At 47.1% G+C, this 20,299-nt stretch overlaps 1 protein-coding gene across 1 annotated transcript in view; it reads left to right on the forward strand.

Annotated features, from left to right (window-relative positions):
• The first annotated feature begins 2,110 nt into the window (after window positions 1–2,110).
• The window catches only part of OC90 (otoconin 90), a 35,735-nt gene continuing 17,546 nt past the window's right edge, over window positions 2,111–20,299 (forward strand). Inside the window, exons 1-5 of the mRNA XM_057532422.1 lie at window positions 2,111–2,176; window positions 5,457–5,616; window positions 15,599–15,664; window positions 16,966–17,022; window positions 19,295–19,469. Coding sequence (XP_057388405.1) covers window positions 2,111–2,176; window positions 5,457–5,616; window positions 15,599–15,664; window positions 16,966–17,022; window positions 19,295–19,469 — 524 coding nt within the window. The remainder of the gene's footprint in view (window positions 2,177–5,456; window positions 5,617–15,598; window positions 15,665–16,965; window positions 17,023–19,294; window positions 19,470–20,299) is intronic.

Genomic DNA, 20,299 nt, shown 5'->3' on the forward strand with positions numbered 1-20,299 from the left:
AATGGGACCTAACAGTAAGCTGGGCAACATCTATTCACCCTGGCCCCTGGTCCAAGTTGGCTGCATTTGCAGAATTCACCCAGGCTGCAGCCAGATCATCAATTAATTGAATGTGGGTCTTTTTGGAAGTAGCCATTCTTTCTCTCCTGTGAATCTGTGAAAGGTATTGAATGTGGAAGACCACACGTTAGAGCTCTCACAGTCAGTGCAGGGATGCTCACTCCCTTGCCTGCTCCAAGGTCATGGACACCTAGTAGCTACGCTCGAGGGACTCCCAGGATGATTGAGACTGGAGAACTGGGATGTGGGGTGCCGTGCTAGCATGAACAAACCAGTCCAGGCACTGAGACTCTGACCTAGTCCCTGAAGTGGCTTAAACTTGGGACTGCAGGAAGACAACACAGGAAAAATGAGGAAAGCTGAACGCATCCTCTGGAGAGAGTCACATATGATTTCTCTATACAGTTTATTCAAACTCGCTTATCTACAACTCATCAGACTTGCTGTACTATCGATCCAGATAACCTTCCAAGCCCCCTAAACAGGAGGCGATGAGAACCTTCCCTCACGAGGAGGTAGAGAGTGTTGTTTTGTTGATGTCTGGTCTTGATTTCTCTTCTGTGTGTCCCACTGTCTTTGGGGGCGCCCAAGGGCGCTCTCAGGTTTGATGATGTAATGATAGGCCTCACAGAAGTCAGAGAAGTTCTTATAGTCACCTTTACCATTGACGGCAGCAAAAAGATAGAGATTAAGGTCGGCCAAGGGAAAAGGTGCAGAGGGCAGAGTCCAGGCACAAGCTTCTGGTTGTCTTCTCCAAGTGGACTCACGTGGACAGCACTGAATTCCTCCAGCAATGATGTGTGACAGTGTGTATGGAGTATTGTCAACCAGGAAAATCATCCGAGCTATGGAGTCCAGGGGTTTTATTGGGGGTCAGCCATGCGGGGACATGAAGTGCCCACATGGCTGAGCTTAGTTCCTCAGGCTCCAGCCCCTCCAGAGGTCAAGCTGACACTGTGTGACTCATGGCATCCACTACAAATCCCCTTGTTAGCTTAGACTACCTGGCATGGTCCAAAGCCCCAGGTATACAAAGACACTTATCAAGCAATATATTCCAAGGGTTTAGAGGTTATGTCCTAGGAACTGTTCAAGGACCAGACCTTTCTTTGGCAGTTGCATGGTTTGAATGCCCTCTTGAGTCAACCCCCTACGGCACACTCACACAATGAGTCATCCCCCTCATGGGATCAGGTCCCTGTATGTTATTTCCATGTCTGTGTTTGCTCCAGTATCTCTGTAAATGTCGGGTGTCTATGCAGAGCGTTACTACGCTCTCTCCAGCGGCCCCGCCTGGACCCCCTCGTTCCTCACTGCAGGGACGGCTTCCCTCCACTCACTCACCTTGCACGCTGCCGAACATCAGCTTTCCCTCCTTTATGATCTATGCCCGCCACTTTCCAAGTAGCAGCCAAGTGGAGACAGTTTTCCCCCATCGGAAGACCCTGCGTGTCCTTGCACGTGAACATCAGGTTCTTTCGTGAGGGAAGTAGCCCGATGCTTCCCTGTCTGGTCAAACACAGAAAGATTTATTGTTAATCCCCAGGACACTTGAGGGGCCCTCAACGTTACGCAAATGTCAAGCTCATAAACAGCTGTGGTCGGGCCTCCTAGGGCCTGCAAAGGGCCCCTTGTTTGCAAAGCTGAGGAGGATACAGTAAATTTGCTAAGGCAAAGGGATTCGTACCTGGACAGGAATCAAGAAAACAGCATCATTCATTAAGTGTGGGTTAATCTGACCCAGCCCTCTGCGATGGATCAAATTGATATCAGTTAGGGACCTTTGGCAGGAAATGATCCCTGAGGTTCCACAGAGAGTAATTTATCATCAGGGAAAGTAGAGGATGGACTGATGAATGACTTGGTCCCGACCCCCGGCTATCCGCTTGTGTGGAACCCGCCAACCATCCTTTAGGGATAATGATTACGCACGACCACAACTTATAAAAGCCCGAGTGTGAGGGACGTCTGAGGCCCACGCAGCGGGGACAAAGGCTCAGAGCACCACATGGGACTGGTTTTCTAGGGTCACACTATCCCAACAGCAGCCATGGCGGGAAGTAAATGGGGCCCACGGAAAACTGACAGGAGCCTGGAGTCCACGGTCTCCTGGAGTGTAAGGGGAGGTTGACCCCTCCTGGGCTGAATAAGTCCAGATGTGGCGGATGCCTAGGGCGATGAGGAGGCCTCAGGGGGTGCTTCCACCCTGGCGTTCCTACTCATTTGTGCATATGTGGCCACCAGTGGTTTACTGATGAGGTAAAGAGATAGGACGGTTACGGTGCCCCAGCCAATGAAGGGGACCATGCAGCTACACAGGTAACATCATTAACCAGGATTCTTCCTGGAGGCAAAGCACAGGTGCATTTCTGTCTATTTCCCTCAAGTCCAAAAGACTAGCTAAACTAGCAAGAGAAAGAAAGGAAGGGGGATGGAGGGGGGGAGGGGAAAAGGGAGCAAAAGGTATTCCGTGTGTGTTTCCTAGTCCTGTTGCGTGTCTCTCTGAGTTCGTGTGTGCATGTTGCTATGTCCACCTATTCTGGATAAGTGCCCTGTGTTGGGGGCTCGTGTGAGTGAGGAAATAGGGTGCTGTCATAATGCAGTCTCAAATTTTAAACTCCCATACAACAGCCTTTTTTCTCTTATGTCTGAGTTCTTGTGAAAACTTTGATTCTCACTCTGTTCAATCAACAGAGACGGAAAAGGCCAAGGTTCCAGGGATATTGTAGGCCAGTGGTTCTCAATCAGAGGTGATCTGGACCCCCAGGGATGTTTGTTTGGCAATATCTAGAGACATTTTTGTTTGTCACAACTTGGGGAGGGAGACTGCTACTGGTATCTAGTGGGTAGAGCCCCAAAATGCCGCTAAACACCTTAACAATGCACAGGAGACCCCAACAGCGAAAACTTATTTGGACGAAAATATCAATAGTGCTAAGGTTGAGATACCCTGTTATTGGCTATGGGAAGAAGATGAGCTTCTCAAATCCCAAGAAATGTCTAGAACAACACACTTATGTAGATTGTTATTACCCCTTGGCATTGAGCAGAACTTAGGCTCTGGAGATGCTGAAAAGATGAATTTTGCCACATTGATCCATCTACCCCCCTTGACGTAATCGTTTTAGAGATGGTGCGTCTTCTGTATTAGTGAGAAAGGATGGGCACGGCATAGCTTCATTCCTCTGTGCACGTGAGATACTGAACAATAATTAATGATCTATAAACAAAGCTTTGATGCACAAGGACAACTAATGATTTGAAGAAACCCTTCAGTGGGCTCTGTAAAGGCTCAGCTCTTCCTGGATTTGATCACTGGATGAGCCCTGGTTCTCCAGGAGGCAGTGGTGGAGGCAACAGCTCACAGCCAGGTTCACCTGTAAGCCAAGAATGGTCCCATCACATGTGAGCTCGGACTCACTCCTCAAACCTCGATGACCCCTGTTTGTCTCGTGTGTAAAATGGAGCTAGTGCTGCATCCTACCACTGTCAGGATGATATGGACAAAATCCTGTCAAAACATTTGTGGCGCGCAATAGGCTTTCAATAAATGTTGTCTCTCCTTGTTAAATCTGCAAAGGAAACAATTCCTGAGGGGGCTATCAAGGAAAGAGGAAGAACTAGGATTTAATGGGCCCCGCTACCATCCAGGCACTTTACCTGGCTCACCTCATTCTCACGGTCCTCGTGGGATTACTCCCCATGGCTGCAGAGTCAAGGCTGAGCAGTGACAAGCTCCAAGCTCCATATCCCTCTGGCAATGAGTAAGCAGGACGGGCACTGGAACCTAGGGTGTCTGATTTCAAAGCCCCAGCTCGCCCTTCCCCCCAGCTTGGGCAGAAAACCCCTAAAGGAAAGAGGTATCAAATTCCCAGGCTGGAGGCCAGGCACATATAAGAAGAATCACCCCAGAGACCCTCTTGCTGGAAAATTAACTAGACTAGACAAAGCCAGCCCTTTTCCTGGAGGGAGAGCTCTTGTGAATTTCATTGGCGCTCCCCTGATGACCCCGAGACATAATCTCTGGGCCTCCAAGCCTTTGAGATGAGGAGGGGTGAGTGGAACAGGGGAGCCATTGTTCTCTAATTAGAGCCCGGGTCTCCTCTAGGCTCAAGATGGGCCTCTTAATATGGAGGCTTCACCTCCTCCAAGCCAGAGCCTTATGATGCCTCCTCCCCCTCAGAGGCAGCCCACCTGCCAAATTCAGGAAAGGCCGTCCTCTTGATGTGAAGAGGGGGAGGGGGAGCGCATGACTAAGGGTTTTCCCTGGGGTATAAAGGGCTCGGTCCCCATCTTGTTCAAAGCCAAGGACTGTTCATCCAGCAGCTTTCGAGTGGGACCTTCACGGTAGGCACCCCCTTCTCCTGACTGTGGAGGGGGCCAAAGAGGAAGGAAGGGCGGGATGGAGGGAGGGGGTTAAGAATGGAGGAAGGCGGAGGAAGGGAGAAAAAGAGGGCGGAAAGGATGGAGGGATGGTAAGGGTGGGAGGAACAAAGGGAGGGAGGGAGGCTGCTCTCGAGGGGCGCCTGAGACCAGGATGCTACTCCAAGATGTAGCGAGAAACTCAAAGGCACTCTGAGCTCTTGGACAAAGAGATGCAGTGCCAGAGGACAACATCTGGTGCATTTACCTGGGGAAAAAAATCCAGCACGACACATCAATGAGAGTCCTACAAACCTGTGTGGGCCAATGTCTCTCCCTAGGGCACCTGGTGTGGAAATATAACCATCATTAGTCATGGGCCGGCCTTACTAAGCACCTAGTTCATGCTATGCAGGCCCCACCTTGAAGGATTACTCCATTCAATCCTCGTGACACCCTAAGGAAGATAAATGGGCATCTTACTGCCCAGGAAAATGAGTACAAGACAGCTTCAGTGTCTGGCTCCGGGCACTCATCAAGGGAAAGGCGGAGCCTGAGCCCCCTGCCCTGCTCCCCGCCGCCCCAACCCGACTCCACCCCAGGTCTGTCCAGCTAGAAAGGCCTTGCTATTAGAAACGTCCTAGATGAGGTGGAATCAGTCTTCAGGGTACATCTTGGTGAGCCAGGCCTCCAGTGCACGCAGACCAAGGCGAGGCTTGGGGGCCCTCAGTCCCACAAGGTGGCACTGCCGCAGGGTCCCTGACAGCCCTGGAGGCCTCCTTAGGAAAAGGCAGTTCTCCAGGTGGACACAGCCCCAGCCCCAAGGGCACCTGACTCTGCCAGCAGAAGGATGCTGGATTTCGGCAGCGGCCCTGAGCCCTCCCACCCCCAGATCCTAATGTGCATGTCCCCCCGCCCCCCACCGCCGCTTCAAGTCTCTTTCCCCATTGTTCAAGGCTTTCCCCATTGTTCAAGGCTGAGCGCTTGCTGCCACCTCTGGCTGCCGCCGCAATTTCCCTTTTCTTGGCTCCCAGCTGGGGATTGTCAACTGCAGTGCCACACCACACCCCAGCGAGCCGCTGGCCACCCTGGGGGCCTCTCAAGCAAGTATTGCCAAAACTCTCAACAGTTATACAGTGAATAAAATTACTAGGCTGCTTGTTTGGGATTTAATGATCAGCATCGCAGTTGAGGGTAAAACATCTTGTTACAGAGTCCAAGCTCACTCTGCTCTCTACAGGACAGGCCAATGAATTGGGAGGCGAGGTGTTGAGGCAGGGAAGACGACCTTATTCGGGAAGCCGTCAGATTGAGAAGATGACAGACTAGTGTCTCCGAAAAACCATTTTATTGGGGTTTGGATGCCAATTTCTGGTATAGCACAGAGAGGGGGAGGAGACGAGGAAGTAAAGTAAAAAGGCCATGACATTTGCAAATATCCCCTGGAATGGCCAGCCTCGTGCAGGGGATGTGTTAATTTCTTCTTTCTTGTAGCCATCCACACTTGGAAAGGGTCCGGATGTTTCCCTGAACAAAGGCACTTTGGTTTAACATTCAGGCAGAGGGGCAGGGTTCCCTGAGGCAGGCCATTATGTATACACAGTATCCTTTTAGTAAACAAAAGCAGCGGAAAGCAAAGGTTAAAGTGAAAGAAACAGATCCAGCATGTAGTCAGATTTGTCTCTTCCCTGTTACAACCTGGACCAAAGACTTAAGTCGGACTGGCTGACCGCAGTTTGAATCTTGTGCCTGGTGCTGCCATGGTCCCCCTGCCGTGGTGCCTTTTGGCAAAGGTGGCCTTAAATGTTACTGGACCTCTCTGAGCCTTGCTTCCCCACCTAGAAATTTCTAGCGTGCCCTTATGAGCCAGTATAGGGAGATGCTTGGTTAAGACCCAAGACAAAGAATGACCCAATCACTGAAAGGTTGTGTTTAAATGAATGAGGTCCTGGAGTTTATAACATCTCTTTTAATTGTGGTAAAATATACATAATATAAAAGTTACCATTTAAACCATTTTTAAGTGAGCAGTCCAGTAGCGTTAAGTGCATTCACATTGTTGTGCTAACATTACCTCCATCATCTCTAAAACTTTTTCATTTTCCCCAACTGAAACTCTGTCCCATTAAACGCGAACTCCCCATCGCCCCGCCCCCGTCCCTAAAACTTACTTTTTATTTATTTATTCTTTTAAAGAATCAATTTTATTTGTTTTTTTTTATTTTTGGCTGCGTTGGGTCTTCGTTGCCGCGCGCGGGCTACTCTTCGTTGCGGCGCTCGGGCTTTTCATTGCAATGGCTTCTCTTGTTGCAGAGCACGGGCTCTAGGCGCGTGGGCTTCAGTAGTTGCGGCACACGGGCTCAGTAGTTGTGGCTCACGGGCTCTAGAGCGCAGGCTCAGTAGTTGTGGTGCATGGGCTTAGTTGCTCCACGGCATGTGGGATCTTCCCCGACCAGGGATTGAACCTGTGTCCCCTGCACTGGCAGGTGGATTCTTAACCACTGTGCCACCAGGGAAGTCCCCCTATAACCTACTTTAAAAAAATATTAGACCCGAGTCAAGATTATATCTGTAATAAGGTCACTTCTGCTCATTTGCATTCTAATAAAATATATGCTTGAAAGTCCAATAAACATTATTTGCGATTCCTATAAACACCACCCTCAGCCTGTTCTTCCCTGAGCGTCAGGATGACCCAAGGGAACATCTCCCTAAAATGCGTATCACAAGAGAAAAAGAACAACATCCATGGTGCTCAACTGGATCCTCTCCTGCATTTCATCCAACAGGGGCTTCTACTCCAACAGGGAATTGGAGCCTTCATTGTAATAGTTGCTTTTTCTTGAGCCTTTCCTGGTGCCGGACGCTATCATTGTAATTACTGCTGATTCTGAGCCATTTCTCTCCATCAGGCACTTGTACGTGCCCTGCATGGATTAACTCATTCCGTCCTCACAACACCTCCTAATTTATATTGTTAATATTATGAGCACGGGATCTGGGAGTGGGGCATTTTTACCGTAAATTGCTAGTCTCTGAGCCTCCCTGACCTCATTCGTACAAAGAGACTTCGGACTCGATGATTCTGCTGCCTCTTCTGAGCTCAAACAGCTGGCATCCTCTCTCTATGTGATGGTAACAATTAAAAATCTGACTCAGTAAGTGCCAGGTAGTGCCACCGGTCTTGGTCATGAGGGTACGACTTCAATAGAGTCCCCTGAAATGCCTTTAGCTGCCACCCACGGAGTTCCCAGGCCATGCCACTTTCCAGCGGGAGAGCCTGCGCCATCAGAGAGCCTGCCTAACCTTGAACGTTAACCTGCTGTAAGAATTTATGTGGTTAAAAATTGTTATAAGCAGAGCCTCATGTCTGGCAGATAATAAGCAGAGTATTAGAGAATGCTTGAGCTGAGTGTGAATCTCAAAGATCTCACACCCTCTTCTTGTGTATTCATTCAACAAACAGGTATCTTGCAGCCAGCAGAGGTGTGCTGGGCCCTGCAGCAAGTTCACAGAGTAGAGATCCTACAACCTACAAATGTCTTCTCCCCCGGGACACCTTCCCCAGTACCAAGCTCTGTTCACTTGCAGAGCGGCCCACCAGGGACCTGGGTACCTATGCTGGGCCACCAGGACACAGGGCAGCCTTTGCCTCTGGGAGAACAAATTGCAGAAATTGCCCCTTCCTCCAGGTTGACACAGCCCTGCAGAGGGCAAGCGTGGGAGCTGAGCACTGGCTGCATTTCAGCCCCTAGTTGCCCACTCAGCACAACATATACAACCTTATTCAGCAGCCCTGCGTGTGCCGCTGGGGTAGCATAATCACCCTGTATTATCATTCAAACTGTGTCCTAAAAACATGTTCTAAAACAGAATATGTATAAGTCAATCATACGTCTCACATTCCTTTGGGAGTTAGATTCCCAGGGAGCTAAAATTATTCTATTCTAAATCCCTCTGGTCTTTAAATTGTTCCTTCCCTATTAAATACATGGTTGACCTGCTTGAGTCAATAGACCGTAAGTGACTGTTGAAGTTCAATATTGACTGCTCAGATCCCAGGGCAGCTACAGTTGAAATGTGGCAGGTTCCTGACCCCACCCACCTCGCCCCTTCCCCACAGGCCCTTCCAAAGGCACATTCCTTGAACCGCTAGGACTGCCACAAAGTATGCAAAAGCATTATTTGCTAGCAGGCAGCGCTGCCACACGATGGCCAGATTTATTCTGTGATGTTGGTACAAAGGTTCAGAGCCAGCCCACTCAAGAATATCCTATGATATCACTTATGGGTGGAATCTTAAAAAATGATATAAATGAACTTATTTACAAAACAGAAATCGACTCACAGATATAGAGAAAAAACTTGTGGTTTCCAAAGGGGATGGGGGGAGATAAATTAAGAGTTTGGGATTAACAGATACACACTATGTATAAAATAGCTAAACAACAAGGACCTACTGTATAGTACAGGGAACTATACTCAGTATCTTGTAATACCCTATAATGAAAAAGAATCTGTAAAAGTATATATATATATATGTGTATATATATATATATATATATGTATATATATACACACACACACACATATATATATCTGAATCACTCTGCTGTACACCCAAAACTAATACAACATTGTAAATTAACTATACTTCAATTAAAAAATGGTTAAAAAAATTTTAAGAAAAGAATGCTGCTTGGAATGCTGGTGGGTCATAACGTATGGGTTGCTCAAAATTCAATTTACAAAAGTCAAACTACAGCGCTTGTTAAATTGTCACCCTTTCCCATTCGTCTGTGAACCACTCACAGGTAAGGTGTGTTTTCCTCACTTTGCTTTCCTGGATCCTTGCAATGTGGCTGACCCATAATAAATGACCATTGATTTAGTGAGTAAATAAATGAGACCAGAACTATGTCCTCAAGGAGCGCACGGTGAGGTGTCCATTTTACAGATGGATAAACTGAGTCTCAAAGAGGGAACATAATCTCCTTACTGTCGTATTGCTAATAAGGCTGCTGGCAAAGCTGGGACAGAGACACTTTCTGGGCTTTCTCTTTTTCTTGCACTGCATTACGGGACAAACAGCTCCTGTGGGGTCTCGTGTCATGGTTTCTGAAAGCACACTTGCCATATTCCGCTGACTTCTTTCCCAGGACGCTGTTGCAGCTGATGCCAGGATCCCACTGTTTGCTCTGCTACCATGATCGTGCTTCTGCTCGCAGGAATGCTGATGGCCTCACATGGCAGTGAGTAACTGTATTTTATTGTATTTCTGGCTTAGTATATAATTACATACAATGAACCCTGGGCTGTCTTGTCAAATTCCATCCGATTTGCTTACTAGTAGTTTTATCACCTTGCCTAATGAGTGGTGGAAATCAAACATGAATGATAAGCTCGAGGGTTAATGCCGATATTAAAGTTGATATTTTGAGCATGGACATGTGGGATGGGGGAGAGTGGGCACCAAGGAGAGCAAAGGGCAAGGGTTAGCAAGGTCCTCTCCACCCCGTAGCGCATCTCCTCCCCCGCTGCTCAGGGGCTGCTGTCCCTTGCTTTGCTGATTCCCTTGGAGTGTGTTGGCCTTCCTGACATGCAACAGCTCCCTTGCCCCTTCTGGAGGCATCTCTGGTGTAAAAGCAAACACTTCCAACCCCACATTCGAAAGTTGGGGCCCACGCCACCAAACCCGAAAGCCATCTAAGTAAGCTCCTTGGCAGCTGGGGTAATAATTCCGAGTTCACTTGGGATCTTAGCTGTGAATCTGAGTCTTCCGGCTCCTTCCTATGCTCTTTCTTATTTGCATATTTATGCAGCTAAACATTCCAAATCACTTCTTTCCTTGCTGCAACTGCTTGGGCACTGTCGTTACTGAGATCACTCATTTATCTTGTCATTTTTCTCGTTCTTTTCCTATATTCAGGTAAACTCTGGACCAACCCACTGACCCTCCCCTCTCTATGGTTCCCTTCCAATCCCAATAGTGACAGTGAAGCAAAAGGAACCCCCAATATTATTGATCGTTTATCTTGACCAGGACCTGAGTTAGGAGATAATTCAAGAGCTTTGCATGTCGTCCAGAAGCTTGTAGGTTGAAATTAGAATATAACCACTTTCCATAAGATGCAAAGTCTTCCCTTAAAGTTCAAATCCTTCCAAACACCACCTTGGACCTTTCCTCTGAGACAGAGTGGGTCAACCACTTTCAGAATGTGCTGGGCTTCTATTGATTATTTACTTCCTTCATATGTGGCTTTTTTCTTATTAAAAGTTTTTGGTCATGACTGGGGTCCCATTGCTAGTGCAACTGGGGCTGATGTATCAGCCCTTCAACCTTTCTCAAGAACTTAAGTGGTCTTGATCAAATACCAACTATGGAACTTCCCTGGTGGTCCAGTGTTTAGGACTACTTGCTCCCGATGCAAGGGGCACAGGTTCGATCCCTGGTTGGGGAACGAAGATCCCGCATGCTGCACGGCATGGCAAAAAAAAAAAAAGATCCCAGCTATGATCTTGACTCACCTCATCTTTGGTGACAAAATTGTGAAATGTTCTACAGTTTTTCCCTAATATTTTTCCTTTTAAATGAAATCTCATTTACCAAAACCCATTTTTATAATTTTTAAACTTCTTTTCTTGTCTAACATTTTCCTCTTCCAAAATGATACATTTCCCTTTGATCAAAATTGTCCTTTTACATCCTCCCACCCCTACGTACATGCCTTTTAAAATTTTTAATTTCTTTATAAAATTGAGGCCACTAAACATTTTTCTATCTGTCCTTCTTGCTTTATCTCTGTTTCCCCTTAGTTTACTACTACATTGTGATACTAAAAATGATCATGATATCCTGTTATGATAACCTGTCACAAACATTTGTGCTTGTCCTGAGAGATTTTATTTTCAAACACAAACACCTAGAGTTAAAAAAAAAAAAAAAGGTATAACCATAGAAAGTTTAAGTGCAAACATACCCTTTTATATATGGGTTTACATGTACCATGCCTACGGCTCCAGCTTTGCAGGGGTGAGTGTGCGGTCACCATAGAGACTGCCCACCTCCCCAGTTCGCCAGTTCTTGGCCGTGACATTGTAGGGGGAAAGGTCTGTTTTTGAGGCCTCTGCCTGCACGCTACTCTCAAAGAAGTCTGGGTCTTCTTTGATGACAGGACAGGTTTAAGTGTGGAAAGGTTTCAATTGTGATTAAAAAAATGGAGTGTCAACCAAGAAAGTCTGGGAGAGGTCATACAGCTCTGCAAGTGAAGGAGAGACCGGGGAGGGGTGGTGGTGAACGCATCCTAGACAGACACAGGTGTGTCTAAGGAAATTTGGCAAGGGGCCCAGGGAGGAGTCCGTCAGAAGAGTCCCGCGTCCCCCAGGAGCCCAGCCCACCATGGACACCTGCCCGTGCTGAGCTGTTGGCTAGGAGCAGCCGTGAGGGATGCGGGTTGTGGCTTCTGGGCAAACACTGCCTTAGACTTCAGGGCACAGCACTTGCTGGAGTTGGAGTTTCTTAAGGAACCTCCATACTGTTCTCCATAGTGGCTGCACCAATTTACATTCCCACCAACAGTGCAAGAGGGTTCCCTTCTCTCCACACCCTCTCCTGCATTTATTGTTTGTGGAGTTTTTTGGTGATGGCCATTCTGACTGGTGTGAGGTGATACCTCATTGCAGTTGTGATTTGCATTTCTCTAATGATTAGCGATGTTGAGCACGTTTTCATGTGCCTCTTGGCCATCTGTACGTCTTCTTTGGAGAAATGTCTATTTAGGTCTAGAAAGTTGCTTTTCTAAGTGCCAAATCTTGCTATAATTCACTTCTGGGCCAGTTTCCTATTAGCTCAGAGAAAACATCTCTCTCTATTATGTTCACTGGTTAAAACAATTCCCTGCAGAAAGTAGGGTTTTCTTAAAGATTTTTGGAATAAATATTGCAGCATGTAAAGAAAAAATAAAACGAAATATAGTAAAATAAAATCCAGGGTGACTTTTTTTAGCTGCTCATGAAAATGTGTGGGCACCGATATCCCAAAAGTAGGTGGAAGTGTAGAGGAGCAAACACACCTGATGAGCCCATGTCAGTAATAAGATCATTCCCCACCCTCCAGAGCAGAAATTTTATTATCAGTTGCACAAAGGAAATACCAGTGCAGTAATGACAAAGGAGTAGGCCATATTTTACAATCGCTGCTTAAGTGGGCAGTAGATATTCTTAGCTGTTGGCTGGTATGCTAATTAAACAGTTCCTGAGGCGGTTGTGCCCAATGTAGAAAACGCCAGAGCAGTTACATGGGCTCTGTGATAAGGGCTCGAACAGAACTGAAATTGTGAGTCTCCCTCCTGGTCTGAAAGTCTACACTGTGCCCGTACAGCCCATGGCGCTCAGTCAGGAGGGAACTCTTCTCCCTGGGAACCATTCCGAGAACCTGGCAGAGAGGAGCCGTGGTTGGAACCAAAAGCTGAGACGTGTAGGTCAGCTCAAGCCCTGCCTGGCTGGCCTAGGTGGAGTACTGACCCCACCAAGCCCCTCTGCACACACCCAAAGTATCTTCCTTTCACCCTCAAACTAAAATCAGCCTGCAACCTGCTTTTGTTGCTGTTTTAATTTAAAATTTGAGCCAAGAGTTTAAAATGGGAAGATTTTACAAAAAGTTCAGACTTCCAACAAATTTGTTAAAATCCGGATTGTGGGACTCCTTCCCCAAGGCCTGGGGCTAAGTGACAGCTGTCCCTCCCACTGTGACCTGGGGCTCTCAAGTTCTCCACAGTCTCCACCAATCCTTATTGTTTCCCAGCACTGGACCACTTCTCTTGTTTACATCGTCTGCCTGACCCCTGGAGAGATGTGGGTTTGCAGTCTTGAGTCTTAAGAAAGACCCCTGTTTTCTCTGTCCTGGACCAGTACAGTCAGTCTAAACCTTACTAGGCTCTGGGCCTCCCATCTCAGCCCTTCCAAGTCATTCTTCACGGTTTCCTTTAATCCACTCAGCACACGGTACGCCAAGGGAGGTGCTAGGCTTTGGAACTATGATGAGGTTCCCGCCCTCAGGTGATCAAAGTCTAATGCCAGAGACCCACAGGTAAGGAGACCCTGAGAATCAGCATGAATAGTACCACGGTAGAGGTCACCAGAAGGTGGGAGTGGGCATGAGAGCTCAGAGGGCAGGCAACTAGCCAGAGTCTTCCAACATGGAGGGAGGGAGAGAGGAAAGACTTCCACATGGTATTGTTAAAGCTAAGCTTAAATGGTGAGTAGGGGGTCAGCCAGGCTGAGTCATGGACAAAATACTCCAGCAGAGGACATGGCCTGTGCAAAGGCCCAGGGGTCAGGGCACATTCATGGAACTGAGAGCAATTCTGGATGGTTGGAGTGTGGCATCCAAGAGGGATTGATCCCAGCTGTCCCAGCTCACTGAAGTCCCCCAGATATCAACCAGGGGTACAAAATGCACAGGACAGCCACAACAGAAAATTATCCAGCCCAAATGTCAATAGTCTTAGGCCGTGAAACCTGCTCTAAGCCAAACAGGGCCAACTGGGGGCATCTTCCTGAGTAAATTTAATCTAACATGCTTCTTTCAAGGACAACCCTTTGTGGCTTTCAGATTTGCAGGTTTCCAAACAATGTCAAACTTATGGGCCTGACTAAATTGACCACTTTGTAAAGAAAGACAAAAATCTTTCAACATTTCAGGCTACTCACATGCTGCACATAACTGGGGGGGAAAACAATGTGAGCGTGGACAAGTCTGTAAGCCCTCTGAGCCTCTAGGGAGCTGGTCCCTGGTTGAACTAAGATTCCAATTCCCACCCATTTGTCCCCATTGCCCTAGGCTGCATCCCCATCCTCCCACCTTGATGAAACACTAACTGAAGTTGGTGGTAATATTTAGGTACTGTAGAAATCATCATTTTTTCCCCAAGCAACATTTCTCAAAGTGCAGTTTCTAGGCCATCAACTTTAAAACCAGCTGGGGAGCTTGTTAAAAATATCTATTTCTGAGCCTTACTCCAGACCTGCTGGATCAGACTTGAGTGAGGGCACAAAGATGGTACTTTTGGGCTTCCCTGGTGGCGCAGTGGTTGAGAATCCGCCTGCCAATGCAGGGGACACGGGTTCGAGCCCTCGTCTGGGAGGATCCCACATGCCGCGGAGCAACTAGGCCCGTGAGCCACAATTACTGAGCCTGCGCGTCTGGAGCCTGTGCTCCGCAACGAGAGAGCCCGCGATAGTGAGAGGCCCGCGCACCGCGATGAAGAGTGGCCCCCGCTTGCCACAACTAGAGAAAGCCCTCGCACAGAAACGAAGACCCAACACAGCCATAAATAAATAAATAAATAAATATTTTTTAAAAAAATCTATTTAAAAAAAAAAAATAGATGGTACTTTTTACTGAGCCTGCATCCCAGGTGAGTTTGATGCTGATAGTCTTGGGGAAACCCCTGTCCTCAGTTATAAACTACTTGGAGTTTGGGGTCCTTTCCATGTCTGTTTTTTTTTTTTCTTTTATTATTTATTTATTTATTTATTTTTTGGCTGTGTTGGGTCTTCGTTTCTGTGCGAGGGCTTTCTCTAGTTGCGGCGAGCAGGGGCCACTCCTCATCGTGGTGCACGGGCCTCTCACTGCCGTGGCCTCTCTTGTTGCGGAGCACAGGCTCCAGACGCACAGGCTCAGTAGTTGTGGCTCACGGGCCTAGTTGCTCTGCGGCACGTGGGATCTTCCCAGACCAGGGCTCGAACCCGTGTCCCCTGCATTGGCAGGCAGATTCTCAACCACTGCGCCACCAGGGAAGCCCTCCATGTCTGTTTTTATTTCCACCAATCCTTCACCTCAAGTAACTCCAAACAAACATGCAATATAAGTTAAAATTGTATGCTTCATATGCCACGACAGCTTCAAGATAAGTCCCCAAATCTCCCCATCCCAAACCAGGAAGTCACTCCCTTAAGGCCAACTAATATAAAACACTGGGTTACCCAGCCACTCCTTTATTTTCTTCAAGAGGTGACCGCAGAGATCTGGCGCATAGCAGGCACTAGAAAAATCTGTCTAGAATTGAATTTCTGTGCATCCTCATTACTATCCCGGCCACCACTTCCCAGCTCTAGCCCAGCACGTGGGCGGCGGCAGTGTGGGTGCTAAGCCTGCTCTCCTCCTCGATTATAGGGGCCCACCCTCTGGACACCCCACATCTTCCATGGGAGCTGCCTCCAGGACTCTCAGAAAATATCAGTAAGCATCCTTTGATCTTTTCTTAGGAGACCTAGCTGGGTAGAAAGCTGTCTAGGATATCGGCAGAGAAATTGATCCCTTCTGAATATACCCTAGAGCCGTTTACTGCTGTGGCATTTGTAGGTAAAGTGATTTGAATAAGACTCAGAAGCCTCTCTCTCACAGTTTACTCTGGTGTCTGACCCACTGTTGATCTCTCCTTTGAGATAAAGCACTAAAAACTCTCATCAAAGACACAGGTCAGCTGAAAGGGGAAACTAGAAGCGGGATGTAAATGGGCTGATGAATGAGGGTTATGTAGTAACTGCATTAAAAGGCAGGACGAAAAGAAAACTATGATGTATTTCAGTCCTCTGGTTATTCGAAGGGAGGGATCTGTAATTGTTCCTTGGGGAATGGAAGGTTTTCCTGGTGATGGATTGTAAATATTTCTCAGGTGGGTTCTTATACAGGCATCGCTGAAGAATAGAGTACATCGTGAACTAGCTGACGAGGTTAACCCTGAGTTAAGGGTTCGTTTCTGACCTTTCAGAGAGGCGAGCTGAGTCAGCCCAACTATTTGTGCATGAGCCCACGCAAGCTAAGTGATCGGTCCCATCCAGACACAAATGTTAGTGGCCTCTCTCCAAATGGCATCACCCCCATGGGGAGTGCAGTGCCCACTAGGAGGTCTTCTTCAGGTAGATATTTAGACTCACAGGCGTCACTTGGCTTTTAGAAGGATCAAGGCCAGGAAGCACTGTGTGCGAGCAGGCCATGCCGGCCATGCTTCTTTATCAAGAGGGGCTCTGGCAGCAACCCACGCAGTAGTCCAGGAGCGCCTAGGTAAAAACTCAGGTTCAAGGGAACAGGGCTCATGTGGAGCAGCCCCAGGACCCGCCCTGGCCTAGAAGCTTCACTCTCCAAAGGAGTCAGTATCCCTAGTAACCACCGCATAGGTGTAATTTCTAGGATGCCAGAATGGACATGCCCAGCTGAATGAGTCGTCACACTGATGGAGACCCAAAATGATGGCCTCCCACCAGGTGTTTGTAGTTCATCCGCAGTTCCTGCAGTCCAGATACACCTCACCATCCACGGGCCTTTTTTTTTTACCATTGAGCATTGTTGTCTAGCAACACAGTTCACGGTTTTTATCTTATCAGGTTTCCATGGTAACCTGTGTTATTAGAAAGTTAGCCCAAGGTCAAATCTATCCTTAGAGAAGGGGTTTTACTCACTCTTCCCGGAGAGGGTGGACCGGGAAGGGAAAGGGGTAGACCTCAAGCCTCTCTAATTTATCTTCTCTTCCTTCCACTTAGATATGACTTTCTTCAATGGGGTGTTTAAAAATGTGGGAGGAGTGGCCGAAATTTTTGGTAAGTTAAATCTGAACTTGCTTTTATCCCCCAGGTGTCAGGGCATGGGGGGTGTGTGGGAAATCTAAGGAAATGACTAGGGCCTTGGGCTCTGCCCTCTGAGCTCCCACAGCCTCACCAGCAAGCTCCGAACAATGTGATCCGGGTCCTGATGAGAGTAGCGGGGCCCTTTATCGCAGGGTGAGTCACTGAGTGGCCAGGTGGCTTCGTTGTCCTTCCTTCATTCATCCTGACCTCAACCTGGCCAGGAGGGGAATGGCATCCCTACTTTACAGGCAAGAAAACTGAGCCAAAGGAGTTAGGGACTTGCCCAAAGCCACACAGCTAGAAGGGACAAGGTCTCCTCTGAGTCCAGAGCTTGGTCCCCTTCCACAAAAGTGGTTTTATTTTTCCTTCTCAACTAGTGAATATACATAAAGTTTAAGAAGCATTCCATTGATCAGTTATATATCTATTATTTGACTGTTAATCGCATGACATTACGATGATTCCCATCACTGATGACTAAAAGTACCCAAAATAAGATTATAGCAAGATGGACATGAGCAAGGTGACTCTGAACTGCTATGGGATTAGACAGTGCTGCGCGTAAAACTGCACTTCAAGTGTATGTTTGACTAAGTGCAGGTGCCCTGGAAGCTCTTGAATGAAAATGCATGTTTCTATAAACACATACACATACACATAAACCTTAGGGTGGCTTTTTCCATCAGCGTAGAACCATTTATTCATGTTTCTGATTAGGTTGTGTGGAAACAAAAGGTGGGAAGGGAAGTTTGAATGAGGTAGGAAGAAACTAGAAGAGCAGTGAACAGTCGAGGTGGACGTGGTCCTCACAAACAACTTTGGATCTCCCCAAGCTCCCTACGACGACCCTGTGCGTTTAAATCGGTGCTACGGGGTCACCGCATTAAGCACCTGACGATCGTCCAATCAGAAAGGCAGACAGCAGAGAGGGCGACCATGAGTTGTAGAGTCAAAAAGGTGGATACTGTTTTCTTGCCAGTTTTGTTTGCAAGAGCACTTTTGTTTAGGATAAGTCATTGTTGCTGGTGGATACCTCGGGCATGTCTCTGACCTTCTATCTCTTTACCCATGAAAGGGAGGTGACAGAATAGCATCTGTCTTACAGGATTAACAAGAAGTTTATGGGGGGGGAAATTCCCTGGTGGTCCAGTGGTTAGGACTCCGAGCTTTCACTGCCAAGGGCGCGAGTTCAATCCCTGGTCAGGGAACTAAGATCTGGCATGCCCCATGGTGCTGCCAAAAAAAAGCAAAGCAAAGCAAACAAACAAACAAAAAACCCAAGAAGTTTATGGGATCATAGACCAAATGAAAGCTTTATAAAGCATTACTCACTCAATCAGTTTTAACTATTGTGCTATTTAAAGCACTAACACACCATCGTAAAGCAATTATACTTCAATAAAGATGTTAAAAATAAAATAAAAAATAAAATAAAATAAAGCACTTAACACAGTTTCTGGCACATAGCAGGTGCCCGCAAATTATTAGTGTCTGTACCCCTTCTCTTCCTGCACTGATTCATACTTCTTTATTGCCAGGACTGTATCATTAGGAATCTATTCAGCAAACTAATAGTGACTTAAATAATAAAGACGTTTAATGATCTCACATAAGCCATCTGAAGGCACCAGCATTGGTGCAGTAGCTCAACACAGGTATTAGAGACCCAGCAGGTTTGTTCTATATTACCCCACTGCTACCCTGGACATAATAGTTTTTCAGCTTTAGGCTTGGGGCCTCATGGCTGCAAGGTGGTTGCTGCAATTCCAGCCAGCATATCCTCCCCATATTCAAGAAAGGAGAAAGGTGTAGCTCAGAAGGGCCCTCTCACATGCCTTTATGCTTTATTAAGAAAGAAATATTTCCCAAAAGCTTCTAACAGACTCACCCTTAGGGTTTTGGGGCCATATTTGGGTTTCATGCTCAGCCCTAGACTAGCCCTTGTCATGGAAGCATGGGATTACCATGATGAGCTGAGAATGACTATTAAACATTCCCAGGGACTTGGGGAGGAGGTTACCTTCCTTTTCAGTGCTTTTCAGTTTTGTTGGTAAGGAAGAGGGATGAATGGCTGTCAGGTGGGCAACCAACAGGGACCACAGCTAGTAAACCTGCTTCCCTTCAATTGTCTAGAATTGTCCTAAGTACACAGTAGGTGCTTAGTAGGTGACAAGGCACCATCCACCTGAGAAGGGGGCTCCCTCCTCATCTCTGGCTCCTGGTGCGCCCTCCTCCCCTCCCCCAGACTGCCTGGGCTCCCACTTCACCTGGCTGCAGGATGTCTTCACCAACTTCCCCGCGCTGCTCCAGTTCGTGAGTGGTATGAAGTGTGTGGCTGGTCTCTGCCCCCGGGACTTCGAAGACTACGGCTGTGCCTGCAGGTTTGAGATGGAAGGGCTGCCTGTGGACGAGTCTGACAGGTGAGCATGACCAAAAGGTGAGCTCGTGGAGGCCCGGCTGAGGCTTGGGCAGAGCACAGATGCGGAAAACTCCCTTGGCTTCGTTTGTGTGTGCAGGTGTATGTGGGTGTGTGCAATAAAATTTAAAATCTTAGAAGCATCCGGGGTTGGCAAGGATATGGCAAATAGCTACTGGTAGCAGGAGGGTCAATTAGGACAAGTTGGTGGTATCTGTTAGAGTTTTATGCATGTCACCTATAACCCAGTAACTCCAATTCTCTGTTCCTAAGGAACTCTGTGATCTTAGGCACGTTCTTTTACTTCTTTGTGTTCCATTTATTCATCTATTAAATGGCGGTAATAATAACACCTACCTCATAGAGTTATTGTTTAGGATTACATGACCAAATACAAGTTAAAGTGATTGGGATTCTGCCTGGCTTATTAAGTCTTCAAGAGTATTTGCAATTGATAACAATATTAGTAGGGCTGTAGTAGTAGTAGTGATAGTAGTAATAGTATTGTGGGAGTCATAGTCAGGCTGTAATAGTAGTAGTAATAGTAACAACATTAGTAGTAACAATTGTCTAGGTAGCTATAGTAGTATTAATAGTAATAGTGGTAATAATATTAGTGACAGCAGCAGCAGCAGTACTAGTAAACCAGTGGTTGTGGTGGTGCTGTTAGTAGTAGTAGTAACAGTAGTAGTAGAATAGTTGTCACAGTAGCTGTAGTAATAGTAATAGTAATAATAATAATAGTAGTAATAGCATCAGTGCTAATAAAACTGTAATGGTGGTGGTGGTGGTAGTAGTAGTAGTAACAGTAGTAGTAGAATAGTTGTCAGAGTA

The sequence above is a fragment of the Balaenoptera acutorostrata genome, chromosome 17 (genome assembly GCF_949987535.1).
Source record: "Balaenoptera acutorostrata chromosome 17, mBalAcu1.1, whole genome shotgun sequence".
Taxonomy (NCBI): Eukaryota; Metazoa; Chordata; class Mammalia; order Artiodactyla; family Balaenopteridae; genus Balaenoptera; species Balaenoptera acutorostrata.